The 23,999-nt window shown below is 42.4% G+C and overlaps 1 protein-coding gene across 19 annotated transcripts in view; it reads right to left on the bottom strand.

Annotated features, from left to right (window-relative positions):
• TACC1 (transforming acidic coiled-coil containing protein 1) overlaps positions 1-22,944 on the bottom strand; it is a 96,984-nt gene extending 74,040 nt beyond the window's left edge. For 3 of the 19 annotated variants that reach the window (XM_019748121.3, XM_074329620.2, XM_074329622.2), the window contains exon 1: positions 22,541-22,800. Coding sequence is in view for 4 of the 19 variants with exons in the window: in XM_074329611.2 (XP_074185712.2) it covers positions 2,068-2,144 (77 nt within the window). In the remaining 15 variants the exon portion in view is untranslated. Of the gene's footprint in view, positions 1-2,067; positions 2,218-7,972; positions 8,116-13,808; positions 14,235-22,540 lie in introns of those variants that run through there. The other 16 variants (XM_074329611.2, XM_074329629.2, XM_019748115.3 and 13 more) reach the window with 15 other exon arrangements.
• Positions 22,945-23,999: the final 1,055 nt, after the last annotated feature.

Genomic DNA, 23,999 nt, shown 5'->3' with positions numbered 1-23,999 from the left:
ACTTTCACCAGCTACACACCAAGTGGTTTGCAGGGTTGACTCGTTAAGCAGAGCCCGCACACTGACGAGGCCAGTGACCCCAGCACTGCCTGCATGCACTTATGTGCTTCTTAATGTACTCACTTGAGTAGCGTAGGGCATCCGGGCTGTAGTCCCAGGTGAAGACCAATGATGGGCTTTTATGTTCATCTTTTTTTAGGTAAGCTTTGCTACATATATAGGGTACATGAAGAACTTACTGGAGAGAGAGATCCTCTATCTATTGCCAAACAACGAGATAATTTAATTGAGAATCAAATTCTTAACCCTATCAACTGAATCCTACACAGAAAGCACTGAGTTCATTTCTTCAGCATGCTATCAGTGAATGGTTCCAATATTTACTTTCAAGTTACACAATAAAACCAGCCACATGTTCACAAAGATTAGTCAACTTTTACCCTTGGTTAAAACAATACAGTGTTCACGGATAAAACTATAAATTGTTATCCATATATACACGATCTTATGTCACCCTCAGAATGGCCTACGAAGCATTGGTTTCATTCCCCTTTTATAAACAAGGAAACAGACACAGAGAGGTTAAGGAACAGATAAAAGGTGCAGAGCCCAGAATTAAACCCATGGCTACCTGCCTCCAAAACTCTTAACTTCATCTCAGTGTTCTATTGCCTCTGATGTTTGTTGTTTAAAAAGTTAAATCAACTTTGGCCCTTTCCTCTTAGTATTAGGTCTTAAGTACTGCTAATTCAGATTTCTCCCTTATTCAGGAAGAATTAAAGAAAAAAAACGGGCTGTGTTCTGCCAGCCAAAATAAAAGTTTGTTTCTAGGTTAGCCCCACCTCTCCTAAAGGAGGAAGCTGCAGTATGAGCTCTGGAATTAGGCAACTGGGGTCCAGGACTTCTACCTGTGTGACCTTGGACAAGTCACTTAATCTCTCTGTGCTTCAGTTTCTCCCCAGTAAAATGAGGCAATAATAGAGACTCAGTGTTCTTGGGGATTTGTAACACGATTTAGAACAGGGTTTAACACATTTTACATGCTCAGTCATTCTCAGCTTATGATTAATAAGCTGACTGAACTAAGTTTAGATTGGTGATCACACACAAACCAGGAGGCACAACTAACATATTTAATTATCCTTTGGATATTTGGAAGATATTAATACTGTGCCTTGAAAAGATGATAAAAAAAAGCCCTCCCCTGGTCCAGGCTGCCTACAAGTGATGACTAAATGTATCTTTCTCTAAATAGCTTTGGCATTGTCTGAATTAAAATAGACTATGGATTCCTTGACATTACCTCATCTGCAAGACACTCTAAAACTTTTTAAATTAAATGCTTAAAGATTGTTTGGGTTCTCAAATAAATAGTTATCAACAAACACATCCTCTCCTTGGCAAGAAGCATGGCCATCTTTCAAACCGTGCAACTTGCTCTAAATCACATTCGCTAAAAAACGTCCCTTCGCAGCTTGCATTTCAGTACTTGGTGTCCCTAATTGTTGCCGTCCCAGAACAAAAGCCTAATTGCTGCTGGTACAATACAGCCCTTTCTCTGAGATCATCAAGAAGCCCTCGGAACAAACAAGAGAGGGAGTTCCTGTGAGTAGCAAGCATTGCATCAAAATCCCTGGACCCTGAAGGCCAGCACGAGTTGAGTTATCTTTGAGACTTGAGCTCCTTGCTGCTCTCTCCCCCTCCCTGCAAATAGCTCTGGCTCGTGAATGTTTCGGAGCCCTTTAGGACACGTGTATTCTCCTGCTTGGACAAGTCTGGAAAAACTCGGGGTCCCTTCTCCCACCCGCGAGCGTGAACAGGGCAGCAGCCCCGCTTGGGAGGGATTCTGTCATGGTGGGATCTTCGTCGGGCGGACGCCCCCAAAACCTCGCAGGGTGAGGCTTGAGGACGGGTGTCCCACCAGGCCAACCCCTGAGTTCCTGCGCCCCTGCGGACGCGAGCGGGAACCCCACCTTCCCAGCCCTGTGGGACAGGCGCGGAAGCTTCCATTCCGGGCTGGCACGCAAACCCCCAAACAGCGGCCCCGGGGAGGGCTCTGGGACTCACGCGGTCTCTCTGGCTCTCGGGGGCTTCTCCCCGGCCGGCTCCCGGTCCCTCGGGGACTGAGAGTGGGAGCCTCCCATGGCTCGCAGCTCGTGCCTTGGCTGTGCCCGGCCCGTGCTCCGCGGCGCGCGGGCCCGACCTGGACCCGAGGCGGGGAGGAGGCAGCGGGGCGGGAGGAAGGGTGGGGCGAGGGGTGGGCGGGGGTGGCGGGGAGCCCTGCCTCAGGGTCCCGGCCTCCGGGAAAGCCGGTGCTGGAGACTTCGCCAGTTGCAGGACTCAGCCTGCGCCGCGGCGCGGAACACCCACTCGGGAACAGCGCCGGGCGATGCTGATGCCCAGATCACGCAGAGGCCCGGGTAGCGGGCGCCGCATCTCCCAGACAGGGAGCCCAGCGGCGGAGAGCAACAGGTGGAGTGGACTGGACGCCTGGGCGCGCCCCCGGGGCCCCGCGGTCTGGGAAGACGTCGGTGCTCTGCTCTCCCAGTCCTGGGCTACACCGCAGCGCTGGGGCAGCGGGCAGGCACCTAGGGAGCTCCAGCTCGAAACTAGAAGCGGGGCTGCAGGGAAGAGGCCGGGAGGGGCAGCTCTGCAGAAAACCACCAGTAGGGGGCGGTGTGCTCCGGGATTGGGACACTGAGCCTGTCTTTCAAAGCCAGCAGCTTCTGCCACCCGCCACCCGGAGTGAGGCCTGGGCTGAGTTCTACAGAAAACTGGGTTAATCTTGGTTCTGTCCCTCACTAGCTGAGTGAGTTGGGACAAGTTACTTGATCCTCTCCGAGTTTTGTTTTTTTCATCTGTAAAATGAGGGAGTACCTCTTATTTGGTTCTGACAACCAATGAATGAATGCTCTTCTAAACTGTCTCAGAAAAGAAATGCACCCTTTCCTTCCCATTGCACTTGTGATCACCTAATAACTCCCCTTTCAGAATACTGCATGCTCTTTCTCATCCATTCCTGTCTTCCACCTCCTCCTCTCCTCCATCCCAGCGTTTTGTTTTGTTTTTACAAAGATTGGAATGCCCTTTTCTGCTAACACCTATTTACCCTTCCAGATGCAACTCAAACCTCCCTTCTATAACACTATCCTGCATCCTGATAGTACATCGTTTTTGTTATTGACTGTTTCCTTCATGAGAATGTAAACTCAGTGAAGACATAATTTTATTTTTTCACTGTACCCCAGCATTGCTTGGCACATAGGGGACACTCATAGTTGCTGATAAATGCATTTGTCCTACATGCACGTTATCACCTTCTTTCTCAGAGTTCCAGTAGCACTTGTTAATCCCTTTAACATAGCATTTACCAATCTTATTTTGTAATTTTCTCTTCACTTGTCTGTCTTTCCACTATAGTCTGAGTTCTTTAATGGCAAGAAATTTTCTTATCTCTGTATCCAAGCTCAGTGCATGGCACAGTGCCTGTATCCTGGTTTGTATACAATATTTGCTGAATGAATTAATGAGCCTGTGGCTAGGCACACAGAATGGTATTCAACGTTAACTATCATTCTTGACTAGAAGCTCTAGGAGAGTAAAGATGTATGTGGCTACATTTTAATGTTTCCAGAAAAGACCAGGAAACTCATAACAGAGACATATTCACAACAGATCTCTCTTCTTTTATGTCAAAGTTTGACTTTCTGTTTATACATTATCTTCACTCTATTATTGCCAGAGAGTTCATAGAGTTCACGATGCTGCCACATTGTAGACATATACATCAGAGTATTTGGGAGTGGGAAAATAAACATTAATTAGTAAAAGTGTAGTGAGACCGGAATTGAGATTTTTACGGGAAGCATTTAAAATAGTTGAAGAAAAGTTGACTCTTGGCAGATAAATCTTTTTTAAGTCCAAATTCCTCACACATTCTATCTGGAATATTATGGCAATGTGATTGAAGCGCCATTGATAATGCACACATAACCCTGTGGTCCCTTCCAGAGGAGCACTCAACTTCTCCTAGTGAAAACGTTCCTTTATTCCCAGTGGGTCATTCCAAGGGAAAATGGGAGGGGAAGTGACAGGAGAGGAGGGTAGGGATGAGAAAGTCATCTTTCTACTGAGTAAACCAGATAGGCTTTTGGGTAGAGTTTTATTACTACTAGTGCCAAAAGACACAGGGTAGTGCCACTAAAATGGTTTAAAAGGAAAAGAAAAAAGTGAACCCCATATCCTATTGTGTGGTGCAGAGAAACTGAGATAATGAAAGGGAAAGGAGTCTGTAAAATAATGTGAAACATCTGTATGGGGCCCAAAGTGCATCTCTGCAGAGTCGCTTGTGTTTCCTGGTTTTGCTGCCCTGGCTGGTACAAACATATGGCCAGCTGAGGCTTCACACTCAGGGAAGTGAAGGCAGAAAAGGAGAAGCCTTGTCTTTGAGAAGTAAACTTGCAAGGGCTTAATTTTGAGGGAAAATGCCCAGGATAGACCTCAGAGCCCCAAATATATAATGATTTGTCCTTCCCATGGAAGCAGAGCCAAGATCTGTTTCTCTATCCGGGAGACTGGCTGCAGATCGCCAACAAAGGAAAAGACTATGGGATATCTGCAAATCCTCTGCTTAATGTCCCTTGGTTTAAAATTCTACTTGCTTTTTATATTTTGATTAAAAAGTGAAAAGCCTCAGGATCCCTAATGAAGATACAGAATTGTTACCATGCAATCACAAGTTCTCTGAGAGAAATTACTCAAGAAATGGAAACACCTTCTCCCCCTTGGAGTGATTCTGAAGTTGTGCAGTTAGAGGCCAGCTGTGGCCCACTCTGTTGTCATCTGACCCATTGACTGAGCCAGTAATGCCAGTTCTGGGGCTCAGAACCATTCACACAGATGGAGAGTTCTCCTTCAAGTGGAAGGCAGGAAGATAATAGCTGGGGGCCATTTGGTATTGCATTTGATATGGAATAAAGGGAGAATAAAACCTGACAATTTTATGGTGTCCTGTAGTTTCAGACTAATGTGACGGAAGAAGGAGAAGGAAGAGAAGAGGAGGGGGGCAGCCACGTTTTGCAATCCCGAGGTAGGTGGGTTATTGAACATGATGGACAGCTGCGGTTGAAAGAGACAAATGGCCCGTGGTGGAGTCTAGGAGGGGTAGTACTTTACACCCAATATTAAGGTTTCCATCTGTGCATTATAGTTCTGTCAGTAAGGCATATTTTTAAACATTGAAAAAATAGTAAAGAAAGAAAATTTAAGAAACTGAAATGCAGGATTGCCCTCGAGATTGCAAAATACACCCTTCAGTCATCAAACCCTACCCCCCAGAATGCTACCTAGCGATAGGAGCTAACAGGGTCTTTGCTTGGTGGTTGACAAAAGAAACCACAGTTGTAACAGCGGGAAATGATGATAACAGTAGGTAATATTTGTTGAGCCCTTTTTATGTGCCAGACTCTGTTCTAAGGGCCTTAGATTTATTAGCTCATTTAACATTTGCCACAACCGTATGGGTAGGTATTTTTAGGATACTCAATTAACAAATGAGTAAAATGAAGCATTGAAAGGTGAAACATACCCAAGGCCACACAGCTAGAAAGTGGCAGAGCTAGGATTCCAACCTAGATAGGCTAGGTTCAGAGCTATAAAATAGAGCTTAGCCTCCGTGCTGCATTTCTTTAAGTCTTACACTGTGCACACCATTTTAAGATGAAGAAACTGAGGGTTAGAGAGGTAAGTGGCGATCCAGTATTTAAAAACAGTTCTGTCTTGATTACAAAACTGATGTTCAAGATGGATTCCCCCCCTTCCCCGGGCAATCATGCCAAATGGGTACTACCCTTCAAAGCAGCCGTCTTGGGAAGTTATATGCTTATCACAGATTTGCACCATCTTTCTTTTTTTTTTTTTTTTTTTTTTTGGAAATTATTTAAATGCAAATTTATAAAGGATAAATTGGATTTACTACTGAAGAGCCACATATTGTTCTTAAAATCAAGTGGCGTAAGTACTCCAACACTGTTCATCTTTTTCAAAATAGTTTTGGCTATTCTAGGTCTTTTGTCGTGCCATATAAAAATTAAAGTAAACTTATAAACTTATTTTTTTAAACCTGTTTGGTTTTCCACAGGGGTTATTTTTTTAAGTTTTGGTCAATGGGATGAAAACAGAAGTGTCAAGTTCAACTTCCAGGAAGTATCATTAATGGGAAGTGAAGTGATACTAGTCTGAATGTTGGTGTCCCCTCAAAATTCTTATGTTGAAATCCTAACCCCCAAATTTGAAGATATTAGGAGATGGGGTCTTTGGGAAATGCTTAAGTCATGAAGGTGGAGCCCTGTTTCACAGGATTAGTACCCTTATGAAAGATGCTCCGGAGACATCCCTTGCCCCTTCCACTACGTGGGGACATAGAAGGCACTGGCTATGGACTAGGAAGAGGGTCTCACCAGAATGCAACCATGCTGGTGTCCTGATGCTGGATTTCCAGCCTCCAAAACCAAGAGAAATAAATTTCAGTTGTTGATAAGCTACCAAAATTGTGGTATTTTGTTATAGCAGCCCAAATGTACTAAGACAGAAGGTGAGCCCCCTTTGTGGCTCTTTCTTTTCCCTGCTGGCTGAAATGCTGATGGGATAGCTGGACTCACACAGCCATGCTTACTCCTGAGGCTGAAGGAGACTGACTCCATGATACCGTGGAGCCTCCGAGACTGCCTTCGATTGCCTACCTACAGATTTGTTTTATATGAGAGAAAAATAAGTAGTATGTTGCTGAGTCATGAATATTTTGGATTTCTATGAGACTCAGCCAAGGTAAATCCTAATCAATATTCTGGTCATCAAATTGGGGAGAAAGAGTCCCATTATCTTGTTGTCAAACCACATATACCTGGAAGAACTATGTCACTTAGCAGCCTGCTGTATCACTCCATCCTACTCTATAAAGAATGCTAATTAAATTAGCCCAAACCCTAACATAGGCAAACTTCATTTTCTTGCACTTTGCTTTATTGCACTTCGCAGATACTGTGTTTTTTACAAATTGAAGGCTTGTGGCATCCCTAAGTCTATCAGCGACATTTTCCCAACAGTGTTTGCTCACTTCGTGTCTCCGTGTCACATTTTGGCAATTTGCACGATATTTCAAACTTTTAAATTATTTTTATATTTGTTATGGTGATCTGTGATCAGTGATCTTTGATGTTACCATTGTAATTCTTTTGAGACACCACGAACCATGCCCATATACGATGGCAAACCATATACGATGGCAAACTTAATTAATAAATGTTGTGTATTCCAACTGCTCCACCAACCGACCATTCCCATTTCTCTCCTTCTCTTCAGGTCTCCCTATTCCCTGAGATACAATAACATTGAAATTAGGCCAACTAATAACCCCACAGTGGCTTCTAAGTATTCAAGTGAAAGGAAGAGTCACGCACCTCTCACTTTAAATCAAAAGCTAGAAATGATTAAACTTAGTGAGGAAGTCATGTTGAAAGCAGAGATAGGCCAAAAGCTAGGCCTCTTGTGCCAAACAGTTAGCCAAGTTGTGAATGCAAAGGAAAAGTTCTTGAAGGAAATTAAAAGTGCTACTCCAATGAACACATGAATGATAGGAAAGTGAAGCATCCTTATTGCTGAGATCGAGAAAGTTTTATGGTCTGGATAGGAGATCAAACCAGCCATAACATTCCCTTAATCCAAAACCTAATTGCGCTGGTCTGGAACAGAACCGCAATATCTCCAAGGTATGTCTGTACTTCCTAAAGTTTAGCTCTGGCTGAATCTATCCATAAAATGCCCCCAGTCGTCATTACTAAGCAAAATTATGCCCTTATCCCAATTAAACGCTCTAACTGAATATTTTCATCCTCTTCTCCCTTAATGCTGTCCTCATTCATTCATTCATTCATTCGCTCACTCATTCATTCAACAAATATATATAAATGCCTACCTTGATGACTGTCTTAATCTGAATTCATCTTTGCAAAAATGTTGGATGAGGTGAGAGATGCCCGAGGCCTGCTACCAGCTTCAAGATGACCTTCTTGCAAATCTACATCCGAGTTCCACCGCAGAGTATTGTTTTGGCACTGCCTAAACATAAGAAGAAAATCAAAACTAAGAGACTGATTCCTAGGACGGGGATGGAAAAACCCTTACAGGCCATCTAGATCCACCTTCTTATACAGAGGGTGCCAAAAAAAATGTATGTACATTTTAAGAAAGGAAAAAAACTGTATTAAAATTGTAAAAACAATGGATGACGCTAGCATTCATTTGATTAACACCATCTTTTGAGTGAAGATCATACTACACATTGCAACTGTAATTCAATTCGACTTGGAAAAGTAATAAATAAATAACATCTCTTAAAATGTGTACATTTTTTGGCACCCCTGGTATTAATATAAGTGAACCAAAATCGTAATGTTAGACACTTGCCCAAGGTTACAGAGATAGTGCCAAAGCTGGAAACAGGACTCAGATTTTATCCACCCCTACCTAGTCCTTTGTTCTTTCCTCGATCCTTATTTGCTTCATTCATACTTAACCTAAATACAACGATTACATATCTGTTATTTTGATTAGAAAATAATTTATTATTATTTTTTTTAATTTAAAAACCATCCCAGTTATACTCAATGTCAAAGAGAGAAATTCCCTTTGGTGATTTGTCTTTGAATTTATTCTCAGTTTACTCTGAAGAGTGAAACTGCCAGCCACCCAGGCAAGGACCTTTCCGCTGGCCTTGGAACCCTTGGGACTGAAGAAAATTAAGTCAGGTGAAAGTCACATGCTTCCTAACAAGGTAGGCTTTCAGTGCAAATTTCCAGCCAAATGCTTTCTGCCTAAGGTTAATTCTCAGAAATTCCTATATAATTCTACCAGTCACTCTGTGTGTGACTGTTCTCTAACACTTTGTGCCAGCAAAACTGAATTCTGGCAACAACAACAACAACAACAACAAAAGTCTTTGTTCCCTGTTTCAAGGTGATGCAACTGTCACCTGTAATAAGTTGGCAGTTTCAAGAGACCTTGTGCCTCCGACCTGTGAGCCTGCTCTCCTACTGTGGAAACAGCTGCCAAGCTCAGAATTTCACTCTGTCTTCAGACGGAGAGGAAGGAAAGCACCTTAAAATAAAAAACTAAATACATTTTTAAAAAACCTCTTTTCTTTTTCATTCCATTTACTTGCCATTTCTATTCCTACCTAATGGTTCAGGGACAGTATACTCTTTGTGTGTTTCTCATTGATTTCTTTTTCTTTTCTTTCTTTCTTTTTTTTTTTTTAAGCAGGCTATTTTTTGTGCCCTGGTGTTGTTTTCGCAGAGAGAACCTGCCTGTGAAAACATCCTGGACTCGATAACCGCAAGTGTCTTCTTGGAATATTAACTCTTACTACTTTTGGGGGTCTCATGAAACTTTGGAATAGTGACTCACAGTAACCTTTAGGTATTTAAACATGGATTCCAACCCCACTGTCTGGTCTTGGGAGTGGAGGGTAAGGAGAGTTCATCCACCAATACTTTATTTCTACTGTCTGACCCAGCAGGTTCCAGATTTAGTCATTCCACTGAGAAATGACAAAGCAGACAGGAAAACCAAAAGGCTGGCAAGAGTCCTGAGGGCCTGGGTTCAAGGAAGCACTTTAATTTGTGAATCTTTGAAATTAAAATCAGTATGCATGGTTCATTGTATAAAAATAGCAGCATGAATATTTTTAAAAATGCTACTGTTCTCTGGCTGGGCAAAACAAACAGGGTCTATGGAGCCTGAAAATGCTACAAAGAAAGCAGAAGCAAACATTCAAAGGAAATGTCTAAAGAGAGACAAAGTAAATATAAAAAGTTTCTTAGGTTTGGAAGTTAAGATTGTCATAAGAGGTCATGTGGAGACTTTAATTATTTACCTTAGGACATTTGTGAACCAGACAGAGCTGCCAAGTTGCAAGAATAAAACAGCTTTTGAACCTTAAGCAGGTTAAATAAAAGTAAGAGTAAGCACAGGTAGAACAGAACATCAGAGTCTCTCTTTCTTCAGGACGTCTGAATGCTTCCACCTTCCTGCAGAGAAAGGTCAGAAGTGCACTGGAATGACTCTGACAATCTTAACTTCCAAACCTAAGGAACTTTTTATATTTACTTTCCCACGGGCATAGGCGTTAGCATGGAAGAAAATAAAACTATCATACCTTACCAGGTGTGGTATATGCATAGATCAGTAAGGAACAGTGTTGTTTTTATTTTATTTTATCTTTTTTTTCCTAAGTCAAGTTGTTGTCCTTTCAATCTTAGTTGTGGAGGGTGCCGTCCAGCCCCAAGTTGCCGTCCCTCCAGTCCTAGCCGCGGAGGGCGCAGCCCAGCTCCAGGTTCAGCCGCGGCCGCCAGCCGCAGGGGGCACAGCCCACCATCCCTTGCAGGAGTCGAACCAGCAACCTTGTGGTTGAGAGGATGCGCTCCAACCAACTGAGCCATCCGGGAGGCAGCTCAGCTCAAGGTGTTGTGTTCAATCTTAGTTGCAGGGGGCAGAGCCCACCATCCCTTGCGGGACTCAAGGAGTTGAACCAGCAACTTTGTGGTTGAGAGCCCACTGGTCCATGTGGGAATCGAACCAGCAGCCTTCGGAGTTAGGAGCACGGAGCTCCAACCACCTGAGCCACCGGGTCGGCTTGGAACAGTGTTGTTTTGCTTTCTCCATGTTCCAGGCAGGGGATACATCCAATCAGGATTTGGTTTACGTAGTCTTCACTTTGAATTTTTCAATTTCAACTCCCGAGCTTTTTGTCTATGCTCAAATCGGTGGTCCACATTGCTATTGATACTGTAACCATTTTCTTGCACATCTGAGATCTACAAAGGTGTGGGCAGCAGAAGTGGGGGCCATAGACTCCATCTTTTGGCTCCCGGGCACCTCCATGAATAGTCCCTGGGAGAAAAGAGGAGCTCTGATCCTACCTCTAGGACAGAGCAGGGCAAAAGGGGAAGCAGGGGTTTGAGCAAGGTGGAATGAATGTGAGACAGAATTCCTGGTTGCCTGCATCACACCAGGCATTAGGACAGTCATAGGGCCCAAGAGCTGAAAGGGAATCATCTGATTCCAAACCTCACATGATCACGAATCCTCTGCTCAAGATTCCTGGCCAATGGTTGGCCAATCTCTGCCTGGAATTTTCAAAGATATTTCTGGCAGACACGGTGTTGTGGAACTCAGATCCCTCTCCAAGAAAGGACTTAGCTACCCAGCTTCAAGGAATGGGGTTATCTGACAATCTCCAGCTGTTAGTGCCTGCAGAGTCTGCCTCTGCTTTCGAGCAGAGCTGAGTCTTCTCTGGCAGTCCTCAGCCAATGGCTGAGCCAGCTGATGGTATAAAGGCTTAACCATTTCTCCCAACATGGGACCCTGGTAACGGGCAGTCTTTGCTTTGGAGCTCTGCATTTGGAGCTCAGGCAGAGACTTAGTCCAACCTGCATCACAGTCTGAAGGCTCTGCTGCCCAGTCTTGGTTTTGCTCCTTTTCCTTTCCCAGGTTTTATTTCTCGATAAGCCTTAATACATGAAACACGGGATTTTTTTTTTTAGGGTATGAAACTATTCTATATGATATGATAATGGTGGGAACACGACATTACAGAAAACCCATACACCTTTACAGCACAAAGAGTGAATCCAATGTGTGCCAATTAAAGAAAAATCATTTAGGAGATAATTCAATCCCAGGATTGAATGCAGACTGGACAAAACAATCTAACCATATTACAAATGTATGAAAACAACTTCACTGAAGGGGTTAGAGAGGAAAAAGGTTCTGACCTAACTAACTTTGGAAATGACTGGAGTCTGTAAAACTAAAGGCAAAAGAAATTGTACATAAACACTGTAATCTAGCTGATAAAGTTGTTTCCCATGGGAGCAGGTGTTAACAATTTTAACACCACATACATATGAAGCACTTAGCACAAGGCCCAGCTCAATAATACACGCATATTGCAATTGAACAACGAGTAAATGGATGGCAGATGATGGAAGCCAGGTTTCTCAATGTTGGAATAGGAAGTTATAGATAAGCAAAGGGAGGTCTAGAAAGATCCACATAGTAATGGATTAGAGTTGAGCATATCAGTATGAATTCACGTCTTGCTTAATATAGATTCAGATGGTTACATATAGAAACAGTTATAAATGTGTGTGTATGTACACAGGTTAGTATACACACATACATCTTCTTGCTCTATCAGCTGAGACAGCCTAGGAGCAACAATGTCTCAGTAGCAGCAAACACACCTAGTACCCAGATCTTGGTTTTCAATACCGTTCTCCAATAAAAGGAACCAGGGCTACTTGAAGAAATGGTTGATTCTAGGATTGGGGCAGGAAATATATAAGATTAACCTGGAGTGTCTTACAGTGGCAGAATATAAAGAAGTGCTCAAAAAACAAACCAATGAACAAAAACAACACCCAAACCCACACTGGTATGTGTATAACAAAGGGACACAGAAGCCAACTGAAAGAATTCCCAATAGTCAAAGCTGGAACAAATTGAGCAATAAAATTAATAAATTAGTATTTGATTATAACCTGAAGTGTAAAATAAATAAGCATGAATCTCTACAAATATAAATAAATGACTTAACAAATAAATAAATCAAGAGAAGAGACAAATCTTCCATGAATAAGAATTCCAAATAATTTATATAGGTACTCCACACTCACTGAGGCAATGCATAACTCTCCATTCTTTAAGCATGGGCTGTGCATAGTGACTTCCTTCTAAAGGGTACAGTATGGAAAGGGGAAAAAAGAGTGACTTTACAATAGAGAAATCTGACAAACATTACCTCAAGCCAGGTAATCAAAGGTAACACCAATAGTGTTAAGTCAAGTTGATAGTACATACCCTTGATATGATGCAAGGAAATGACATTTTACTTCTGTGGTCTTCCTTCCAAGAACCCATAGCCCCATTATAACCATGAGAAAAACATAAGATGAATCCCAGCTGAGAGATATCCTACAAAATACTAGATCAGCAGTCCTCAAAACTTTCAAGGTCATCAAAAACAAGGAGAAACTGTCAAGCCAAGAATAAATAAAGGAGTCATGACTATAGATTTTTCTTTCTCGAATAAACAAAGCCACATGTATCAGTCAGGACCCCGGCAGGTAACACTCTCCAAGTTGAAAAGGGACTGTTTAACGAAGAAGGCCTGAGTAGAGTCTGGGAGACCGAGTGATAGTGCAGTTCCCCAGAGCTGTACAGTGCGAAAGACTCTCTGCTTCTGTCCTCTGCCTAAAGAGTCAGGGGGACAGAGCTGTGTGGAGAGGGCCATCTCATAGAAGTTATGGTCTTCAGTCAGGGGACACTACTAGCCCACGACAACCCAGCTGGAAAGGAGTAAGGGGAATAAATACCTTCGGATCACTCTCTTCCCTCCCTCTGATTTCCTGCCCATGGTCTCCATTGGCTGAACCTAATTGGAAATCAAATGCAAGGGAACCATTCAGGTCAGCCTCCTGGACACAGAGGAGAGTGGGGGAAGGATGATGAATGACTTTATGAGGGCAAATGGAAATATCCAGCACCCCTGTAGCTTTTTGTAATCTCTCCTCGAGACCATCTGCAGTACAGATTGGTTTGGTGAGATGGAGGGGCACTGGGAAAGTCACTACTCCTCTAGGCCTAATTCTCCTCATCTGGAAAATGAAGGGTTTAGACTAGAAAGTCTCGGAGATCAGAGACTTTCAGTCCTAATGCACACGATTCAAGAAGCAAACAAAATGCCTTACCAGGCTACATCTGATGCGTGCCTGAGTCCTGACAGCTGTTTATTTACTAAAGTATATACAGGCCTCTTTTTTCCATGACGCATCTCTGCATCTGTGCAAGGCTGTGCATACTGGTTACTGAGCCAGCCCAAGGAAAGGAGCAGGCTGTGCTCTCTCACGCATGCAGACATACCACAGGCATGCTGGAAGAGGAAACCGGAGACCAGGAAATCACATTGGGCTCTAGACGACCAACTGCAAGAGGCGAGGAGGCAGGCAGAAAGGCAAGCCACTCACCCAATGGCCAGGTAGCAGTCAGTGGGCCTGGATTCTTGTTTCTGAAGAAAACTTGAAGGGGCCTCAGCAGCTGGCGGCAGCTGGTGCAGCCCTGAGGCTGGCCCAACAACTCAATTGGCAGGCCCTGCAAAGTGTCGGCTGCCAGCAATCACACAGATGGTAATAATTAGCCAGAAAGTCAAACTACAGAAAGTTCTAGGAGTCCAGGAGAGCCCCATGTTGCACAATGAACATACAAGCCTTCCCCTGCTGCCTTGAGACATTTTGTCCTGTATTGTGTCTAGTTTTTCAACTAGAAAACTCTTTTTAAATGTAGAGGGTAAGGCTAAAGAAGAGAATAACCCTATTACCCCTCCATGGCTGAAAGTGCAAAAGGGGTAAAACCCCTTGTCTTCATGCCCCCCCCATATATCTTGGGTGGCCTGGGATATAGAACAGATTTCCTCTCTTTTCCTAACTCCATCCCTAGTCATTAAACTAGGACCCTCCATAATTACTGATGGGCCCCACATGGGTACTGATTTATAGTGTGTGTGATTTAGGGGGAGGCAGGCATCTAAGAAGGACCTACCGTATTTTGCTGTGTATATGCGCACTTTTGGCCCCAAATTTGTGATGGAAAAATAAGGATGCACATTATACATGGGTAGTACTAATTCCATAGCTATATAAATGTTTTTAACTCTTTTATTTATGCTTATGAGTTAAAAGTGTAACTCTTGAAATCAATAATGATATCCATATGCAAAATAATACTCTGGAACATGGTAATCGGTTTTGTTGAACTTACCATGAACTTGCAACGATGAAGAGTTCTTGGCCTTCTATGATGCAGAAATATCATAAACTTGTTACTGGTACATAAAATTTCTTATACCTTATATCTGTTCTTGTGTATTGCAAATATTTGCTACATAAAATATCTTGTACCATAATATGTTTAAAAATAAATGCTAAAATTCCTTTATAATACAAAAAACAAGTACCTAAGTGTAAACAAATAAAAATTTGAATTAAATAATTAAAATGACCCTCAGCTAATCTCATAATTAATGGTGAAAAACTAAAGCCCTTTGCTCTACGTTTAGGAACACGACAGGTCTGTCCCCTATCACCTCTGCTTTTCAACATAGTGTTAGAAGTCCTTGCCAGAGCAATCAGGCAAGAGAAAGAAATAAAAGGCATCCAAATTGGGAATGAAGAAGTTAAATTGTCACTCTTTGCAGATAACATGATGCTATATATAGAAAACCCTAAAGACTCCACCAAAAAGCTATTAGAAACAATCAACGAATACAGTAAAGTTGCCGGCTACAAAATCAACGTACAAAAGTCCATTGCATTCCTATATACTAACAATGAAATCTCAGAAAAAGAAATACAAAAAACAATTCCTTTTGCAATTGCAGCAAAAAATAATAAAATACCTAGGAATAAACTTAATCAAGGATGTGAAAGACCTAGATGCTGAAAACTATAAGACATTTTTAAAAGAAATTGAAGAAGACACAAAGAAATGGAAAGACATTCCATGCTCATGGATTGGAAGAATCAACATCGTTAAAATGGCCATATTACCCAAAGCAATATACAGATTTCATGCAATCCCCATCAAAATCCTAATGGCATTTTTTAAAGAAGTAGAACAAACAATCACCAGATTTGTTTGGAACCACAAAAGACCCTGAATAGCGAAAGCAATCTTAAGAACAAAGAACAATGCTGGAGGTATCACACTCCCTGACTTTAGCTTGTACTACAGGGCTACAATAATCAAAACAGCATGGTATTGGCAGAAAAACAGACACATAGGCCAATGGAATAGAATTGAGAACCCAGAAATAAAACCACATAAATATGGACAAATAATTTTTGACAAAGAAGCAAAAAACACGCAATGTAAAAGAGATAGCCTCTTCAATAAATGGTGCTGGCAGATTTGGATAGCCACGTGCAAAAGAATGAAACTGGACTGCTATCTGTCACCATGTACCAAAATTAATTCAAAATGGATCAAAGACTTAAGCATAAGACCTGAAACAATAAACTGCATAGAAGAAAACATAGGTACTAAACTTATGGACCTTGGGTTCAAAGAACATCTTATGAATTTGACTCCAAAGTCAAGGGAAGTAAAAGCTAAAATAAGCGAATGGGACTATATGAAACTTAAAAGCTTCTGCACAGCAAAAAACACCATCGACAAAATAAAGAGGCAACCAACTAAATGGGAGAAAATTTTTGCAAATGGTGCCTCCGATAAAGGGCTAATATCCAAAGTATACAAGGAACTAATGCAACTCAACAACAAAAAAACAAACAACCCTATTGAAAAATGGGCAGACAACCTGAAGAGACATTTCTCCAAAGAGGACATACAAATGGCAAATAGACATATGAAAAAATGCTCAACATCACTAATCATCAGAGAAATGCAAATGAAAACCACAATGAGATATCACCTCACCCCAGTCAGAATGGCTATCATCAACAAGACAAATAGTAACAAGTGTTGGAGAGGCTGTGGAGAAAAAGGAACCCTCATACACTGTTGGTGGGAATGCAGACTGGTGCACCATTATGGAAGGCAGTGTGGCGGTTCCTCAAAAAATTACGAATAGAATTACCATATGACCCAGCAATCCCTCTCCTGGGTATCTACCCAAAAAATATGAAAACATTTATACATAAAGACACGTGTGCTCCAATGTTCACTGCAGCTTTATTTACGGTGGCCAAGACATGGAAACAACCAAAATGCCCTTTGGTAGATGAATGGATAAAGAAGTTGTGGTATATATGCACAATGGAATACTATTCGGAGGTAAGAAAAGATGAAATAGGACCATTTGTGAAAACATGGATGGATCTTGAGAGTATAATGCTAAGCAAAATAAGTCAGACAGAAAAAGCAGAGAACCATATGATTTCACTGATATGCGGTATATAAACCAAAAACAACAAAAGAACAAGACAAACAAACGAGAAACAAAAACTCATAGACACAGACAGTAGTTTAGTGGTTACCAGAGGGTAAGGAGGGTGGGGGTGGGAGATGAGGGTAAGGGGGATCAAATATATGGTGATGGAAAGAGAACTGACTCTGGGTGGTGAACACACAATGGGATTTATAGATGATGTAATACAGAATTGTATACCTGAAATCTATGTAATTTTACTAACAATTGTCACCCCAATAAACTTAAAAAAAAATTAAAACAAAAGATTTTTCCCCCTGAACGTTTGGGCCAAAAACATGGGTGTGCATTATACACGGCAAAATACGGTATATCCCAAAATCTTTAGAAACCCTTCCCAGACTTCTAATTGATTCCTAAATTCGAATGTTATCTTGTTTCCAGAAAAAAAAATTTTTTTCATTCTTATTGTAAACACACCCATTCTGGGAGATGACTGCTTTAAGATTGTTCAGTGAATTAAGGACCTGAAAGCCTTACTAGAGATGAGGAAGGAAGGGGAGTCTTCCTTCTTCAGGAAGGGGATTTGAGGGGTTGAGAAGGTGAGTAGGAAAAGGAGCACTAGGAAAAAGAAAAGGACAGTGTGCTGGGCACTGCGGAAGGACATTCCATGCGAGTACTTCACACTGCTGCCTAGAGCTGTCCTGGTTGAGTCTGATCTAAATGTTTTGAGAATTCAGATAAGCAGCTTCTCTATCATGTAACACTTTAAAAACTTGCAATCTGGACTTCAGACCCTCAGAAAGGAGTTTGTCTTTCCAGCTTTGAAGCAGTTAACAACTGTGGAGTGTGGCTAAGGGGTGCCTGGAGAGTCTCCCTAACTCCAAAATGCTGCTTCTGTTCACGGCCACAATGAAATCTGAAACTCTCCCACTAGAGCTGTACTGTGTATCAATTCATTTATTAATCACTGTCCAGTGGTTTGCTAAAAGTCAGGCACCGGTCAAAGGGGTTTTTGATGGACAACAAATAGGAAGGCTAGTTTTAGATACGAGATACTGAGGGTGTTAGGGGCAGAGCAGGGCTCAGTGGGAGGCCACAGCTGGGAACTTCTCCGTGTTTGTCAGAGTGACAGAGATCCCTTCAGAAAAGGAAAGGGAATTCTGGAGACAGGGGGTGCCTGAAAAAAGATTAAGAAGACAACCTGCTCCACAGGTTGATCCACGGCTGGTCCCACCTGGGGCACTTTGCTTGCTTAGATGCAATTGCACTGTGCCTCCCCTGTCACGTGCCCTTTACGTCTTCTGATCCCTAAGAGTGTTGTGTTCAGACCTCATGCTGTGAGAGTTACTGCTCCCTCCATCCACTTGCAAATACAGCTGACCCTAAAAAATTGCAAAGGTTAGGGGCACTGAATCCTTGCACAGTTGAACATCCACATATAACTTTTGACTCCCCTAAAATTTAACTACTAATAGCCTACTGTTGACCGGAAGCCTTACTGGTAACACAGTCGATAAATACATGTTTTCTGTGTTATTGTATTATATACTGTGTTCTTACTCTCAAGTAAGCTAGAGAAAAATGTTATTTAAAAATTTTAATAAAAAAATACTCGTACATTTACAGTATTTATTGAAAAAAATCCGCGTGTCAGTGGACCCACCCAGTTCAAACTTGTGTTGTTCAAGGGTCAGCTGTACAGCACTCTTCAAACAAATAGAAATGGCTTAAATCAGGAAGGATTAGATTTACTAGAACCATAATGTAAGATTTAAGCACCCATAGCCAAACCAGACCGTCCTGCGTTAGAATCCCAACCCTAGCACTTAGCAGCTGTGTGTTTTTGTGCATATTATTTCCTTCTCTAAATCTTTTTTTGTGCATATTATTTTTGTGCATATTATTTCCTTCTCTATCCTCGTTTGTAAACTGGGGATAATAATAGTACTCACCTGATAGGTGGTTATGAGGATTAAAAACACGCATATGAAGCACTTAGCACAAGGCCTGGCTCATAGTAAGTGCTCAATAAGTGTCAGTCATTCATTTATTTCTTGCCTACTTTTATGTCCAGGAAAGGTTGGCCAACAGAACACACTACTTCCAAAATCATTGCAAATTTAATCTAGACTTAGGGGGTACTCAAAATTTATTCTTTAAAAACGCCACAAAATTCTTTTAAGTCATGATCTCCTTACTGTTTTGTGTTGTTTTTAATCAGCTATATTTCGTTCTTAAATTTTATATCTCAGCTTGAAATCCTAAAGTCATTCTCTGAAAACACAAGTGGTTCAGCCAATGTCATTTAGTCATTGAAATGAACAAGCAAATTCTTTTCAAATAACAATAGGTCTAACTGTTGGGAGTAATTTCCATAACTACAAAGATAAATACATTATAATTCATTTAATCAAAGGATCCAATTTGGCAAGCCTAACCCTAAAGACTTGTTGTTTCAGTTCTACCTCTTTAATGTCTGGGAGAACATCTACGCTGTTTTTTATAGGACCTAAATTGTCTCTCAGAGACCCTGGGTTCTTCTGGGCTGAAACGCTCTCTTCCCCAGCTCACAGTTGAAATTGTTGGTGCCCATTTCAGTCTCAAACACTAGTTACTTCTGAATTCCAGACTGCCACCCAACTATCTTACCTAAGTTTAACCCAACAACCTTTTTTACACATAATAACATATTTATTGAGTTCTTACTCTGAGCCAGACACAGTTCTAAATACTTTATGTGGACAAAGTAATTTTATCCTCATAATATATTTGTGAAATAGGTGCTGTTATTATATTGTCATCCCTCTACATAGGATATCATTATTTTGATAATTTTCCTAAAATGATCTAGCTTCTATGTGTGGCAGAGCTGGGATTTGAACCCAGGGAGTCTGGCTACAGAGCTGGCTCTTTTCCCTAAACTCTACAACCTCTTGAGAAGAGGTCAAGTTTATCAGGGATACAGTTTGGACAAGAATGCAGACTCCACGTTTTCACAAAGGCACCCTTCCTTCCATGGAACATACTGTCCTGGCCCTGTCACTGTTCTTCCCAGCCTACTCTCGGGCACATCCTTTGCCAAAAATATAAAAGAACTATGCTCACACAATAGCCCCCTTACCTCTGTCAAAAAGAGCTGCAAAAATATTCAAGGCAGTGTGCTCGAACTCAGGGCATGGAGCCCCAATCCCACTTTCACCACTAACTGACTGGGTGTCCTTGAGTCACTTAATGCCTCTACCTTTAGGTTCTTCATTAGCAAAGTGGGGATCATGTCGAAGGCTGCTTTACAGGGCTTTTGTGAAGAGGACATGAGCTAATCTGTGTAATGTGCTCAGCACAATGCCTGGCTCAATAAGTAAGCTGTTGCCATTAAAGAAGATCAATAACAGCTGTTACGATTATTGAGCATGCAGTCCGTAACTGTGAGCGGAAGTGGGAAGGGCACATTCAGAAAAGACTCAGAGAGAGGCCAGGTTGTAATCTAAGCTCTCTGGGGTTCTGCCCCTTGTCTATCCCTGCATGTGAGGATGGGCTGCCGGAGATGGAAGAGCTCACCTCCTGAGCCTGGCTGGCACACGCCTCCAAGTGGGCAGGTGGGTTCCCCAGGGCAGGAGATGATCATTAAGTAGGAGGCGGACGGGGAGGGCAAAGTGAGAGCCTAGACAGGGGCAAGCTAGAAATCCATCTATAAATCAACTCTGTTCTATAAGCAGTCATTTTCAGCCTACACAAAACATTCCTTGTTCCAGGTGAGCAGTTCTTTCCACTGACACCCCAACATATGTCAGGTTAAGACGCTTTGTTGGAAGTGGGGAGAGGAAGCTCCTGGAGCACCCACAGGCTCCTGGTTGAACTCTTCCCCAAAGGGGAGCCTGTGCCCTTTCCGAAGGTCAACATGTCCTTAGAACACAACTTAATAAACATTTTTCTAAGAAAAACAAATGTATATAAGACACCAACCCTGCGTGAGGGAGCTTAGAGTCTAGTGAGCTAGCAGCTACAATGTTGCACTAGCTGGCAAGTGAGCTCCAATGTCCCTGGTGGAAGGTACAAACCTAACAAGACATTGTTGCTGCCTCCTACTGAACCTGGAAGCTTTTTAGTTACAAGGGATCCCTCCACGTTCATAGTGCACACTCTCATGAATGGGAAGAACGCACTTATAATGTTCACTTGCTTCAGTAAAATAATCTTTTGCTTACATTGTTCACTTGCTTCAGTAAAATAATCTTTTAAAATTAATTTACCTTTCACAACATCTCTGTGAGGTTGGGTTATTACTATCCCATTTCACAGATAAGGAAACTGAGGCTGAGGACATTTATCTTGTCAAAAATCATCCAGCTAGACAATGCTGGAACCAAGACTCAAACCTCAGTCTTCCTGGGATCGGAGCATGGCAGCATGGACTCCAGACTGAGGCTACCTCAGTTCAGATCCCTCCTCAGCCACTTACTACATTCTGTGTCTCCAGCCTCAATCTCCTCATCTGTAAAATTGGGGTGACGATGATGATGATTTCCACCACCCTTGGAATGGTGGTTGGCATACAGTAAGTGCTCAACAAAAGTTAGTGGCTGTCTTGGGATCACCAACTAATAGGTTATGACTAGTTTTGTTCAATTCATTCTTCCACTCTTATTTAGCCTGTTAGAGAACGGTGCACAGCAGCATGTGGCTAAGGAGCAAAATGTGTGGTTCAGAGAAGTCAAAGCCATAGGAGTGCAGAGAAAGGGCATTTGAAATGCTTCATTTATGACTGCTTCATAAATTTTCAAGTACTCCTTGTGCAGAAGCCATGCTGAGCTCTCTGAGTCAGTCCAATGTCAGCACATGTGTTGCCAAAGCTAGCCTTCCAGCAAGGACTGCTGAGAGCAGGTCTCTAAGGAAGCCAAGGGCCACATGCAGCTTTCTGGGTACACCAGGTAGCTCTGCCACAGGCAGCTAAGCCTCACACAGTGGGACTCTGCCCATAAATGTACAGATGTGGCGCAAGGTGCCACATCTCCATCCTTGGAGGGACAGCTCCCATACATGATGGTGGGTAGGAGAGAGGGAAGGAGAGAACATCAGGCCCTGGGAAACAGCGGGCTCCTGGTTTATAGTAGCAAAATGCCTTTTCTAGCCCTTCCACTGCAGTCATTTCTCTCTGAATCTATTCAAAGCCGAAGGTATTGTATTTATGAATGCTCCTTGACATTCCAGGGACTCCAAAAAAAAAAAAGAAAAGAAAAAGAAAAGAAAAGAAAAGAAAAAGAAACAAAGAAAATTAGGGAATTCCCAGAATTCTGCCATAGCACTTTCCACACCAGAACTCAAACAAAACGTGTGCTTCCAAGGACCCAGGAATTCAAGTTAAATTTGGAAAGAGAGTGGGAAAAGAAATGCCTGACTGTAGCCTCTGCGTCCACCCACCCACGACACGCACCCATCAGCGAAAATGCCCTCAGCCCAAGGTTTAAAGGACAAGCGCCTCATTTTGCTCAATAAACGTCAAACGATAGCAAGAACGCCCAGTCCCCTGGTTCCTACCTCTTCGGCGGTGGTTCCAAGGTAGTTTCCCTCTGGCTTTTACACCACCTGTTATAGCAGATCCGTCCTCTCTCCTTGGGAAGCCGAGCTCCGCTGGTCAGGGAGGGGTTCCGCGGAAGGAAGCAGAGGGCAGGACTGAGATCATTGACGTGGGGAGGGGATGGTCTCCGAACCAAGCACTTGGTCACAGGGAAAGGATGTTTTGTAATTTTGGGCTTGAATTTCCAGAGACAGAACAGGAAATGTCCACTGGGGCTGGGACCTCAAGAGAGAAATCAACTAGAGTCTGCTTTCAAAGGGTGACCTTCTCGAGTGCTCACAACTGCGGCCCGTCTGGAATTTAAAGCTCCGTCTGAATTCTGGTGCCTGTTCCCCCTTACTATTTCCTCCAGCACTTTTTTTTTTTCTTAATGGAACGTCAGCTTCGTTCCTGACATGCTGGAAAATTTTTCCTCTGTCTAAACTTGGCTCAGGAACACACTCTCCTTGTGAGAGAAAAATATTTCTCCTGTTACACAGTTCAGTTTTTTTTTGGGTTTTTTTTTTCCAAAGAGCGACTTGTTTTGCCAACTTTTGTACTGGGGACATTTTTTTCGTGGATTCCCTTCTCCCCTCCCCCACCCACCCTCTGGATTCCGAGAAATATACACACCCACATCCTTCTTGCTATTTCCCCCCCTTCTGATTGAAAAATAACAACAATAATAACTGGTTAAAATCTGTAGTGAAAATACCCTTAAACTATGGTCTGGTAGGTTTCCGACCAGATTAACCTGCATGTGCTCATAAGGGCCGCAGTGCAGTCTGTGGCATGTGGCAGGAGGGGTAAGGATTGTCTTCAAGGCCCTCTCTTAGTTCTAGGTCTTTCTATGATGCTAATACAGGAATAGGCTACCTTTCCCAAATGGGGTCCAGTTCCAGGGTACAAACTCTGCCTCCTCAGCACCCCAGGAATGGGGCTGGAAGGTTCCTGATTATAATTCTGGGAGGAACTGGGGTGGGGATACACGAAGATGAGAAGCCATCCTAAGATTCATTCGTTGGTTATCGCCTGAAGGGTGGCATATCTGTAAATTGTCAAATGGCATCAGAAATTGGGAACCTTTAAGGTATTTGTTGACCCCTGCAATAAAACCTGGTAGTTCTCACAGTGCTAATTAGAGATTTGTTCACAAATAGGAAATGAAAATATCTCCTCTGTTCTATGTATTAAAAGAAGGTGGGTGATAAATAAATTAATAGTGTAAACAAGAGTATAAGAAAAAGAATTTTTTGCCCATTAGTCAGATTAGAAAGTTTCAAATGTTTTAGAAGTATCCTTCATTTACAAAAATTGCACTGTATACATAATAGACTGAGGCTAGTAATTTTTAGATTGTTGAATTGATGTACTGATTACATATTATTTTTATCTGGTCAGTGAAGCAGGACTGACCTAAGTGATGTTTTTTTCATTCTA

Source organism: Rhinolophus sinicus, chromosome 16 (genome assembly GCF_057876585.1).
Source record: "Rhinolophus sinicus isolate RSI-liver-muscle chromosome 16, RSI-T2T, whole genome shotgun sequence".
Lineage (NCBI taxonomy): Eukaryota > Metazoa > Chordata > Mammalia > Chiroptera > Rhinolophidae > Rhinolophus > Rhinolophus sinicus.
Note: the sequence above shows the minus strand (reverse complement) of the source record. Positions and strands in the feature narration are given on the sequence as shown.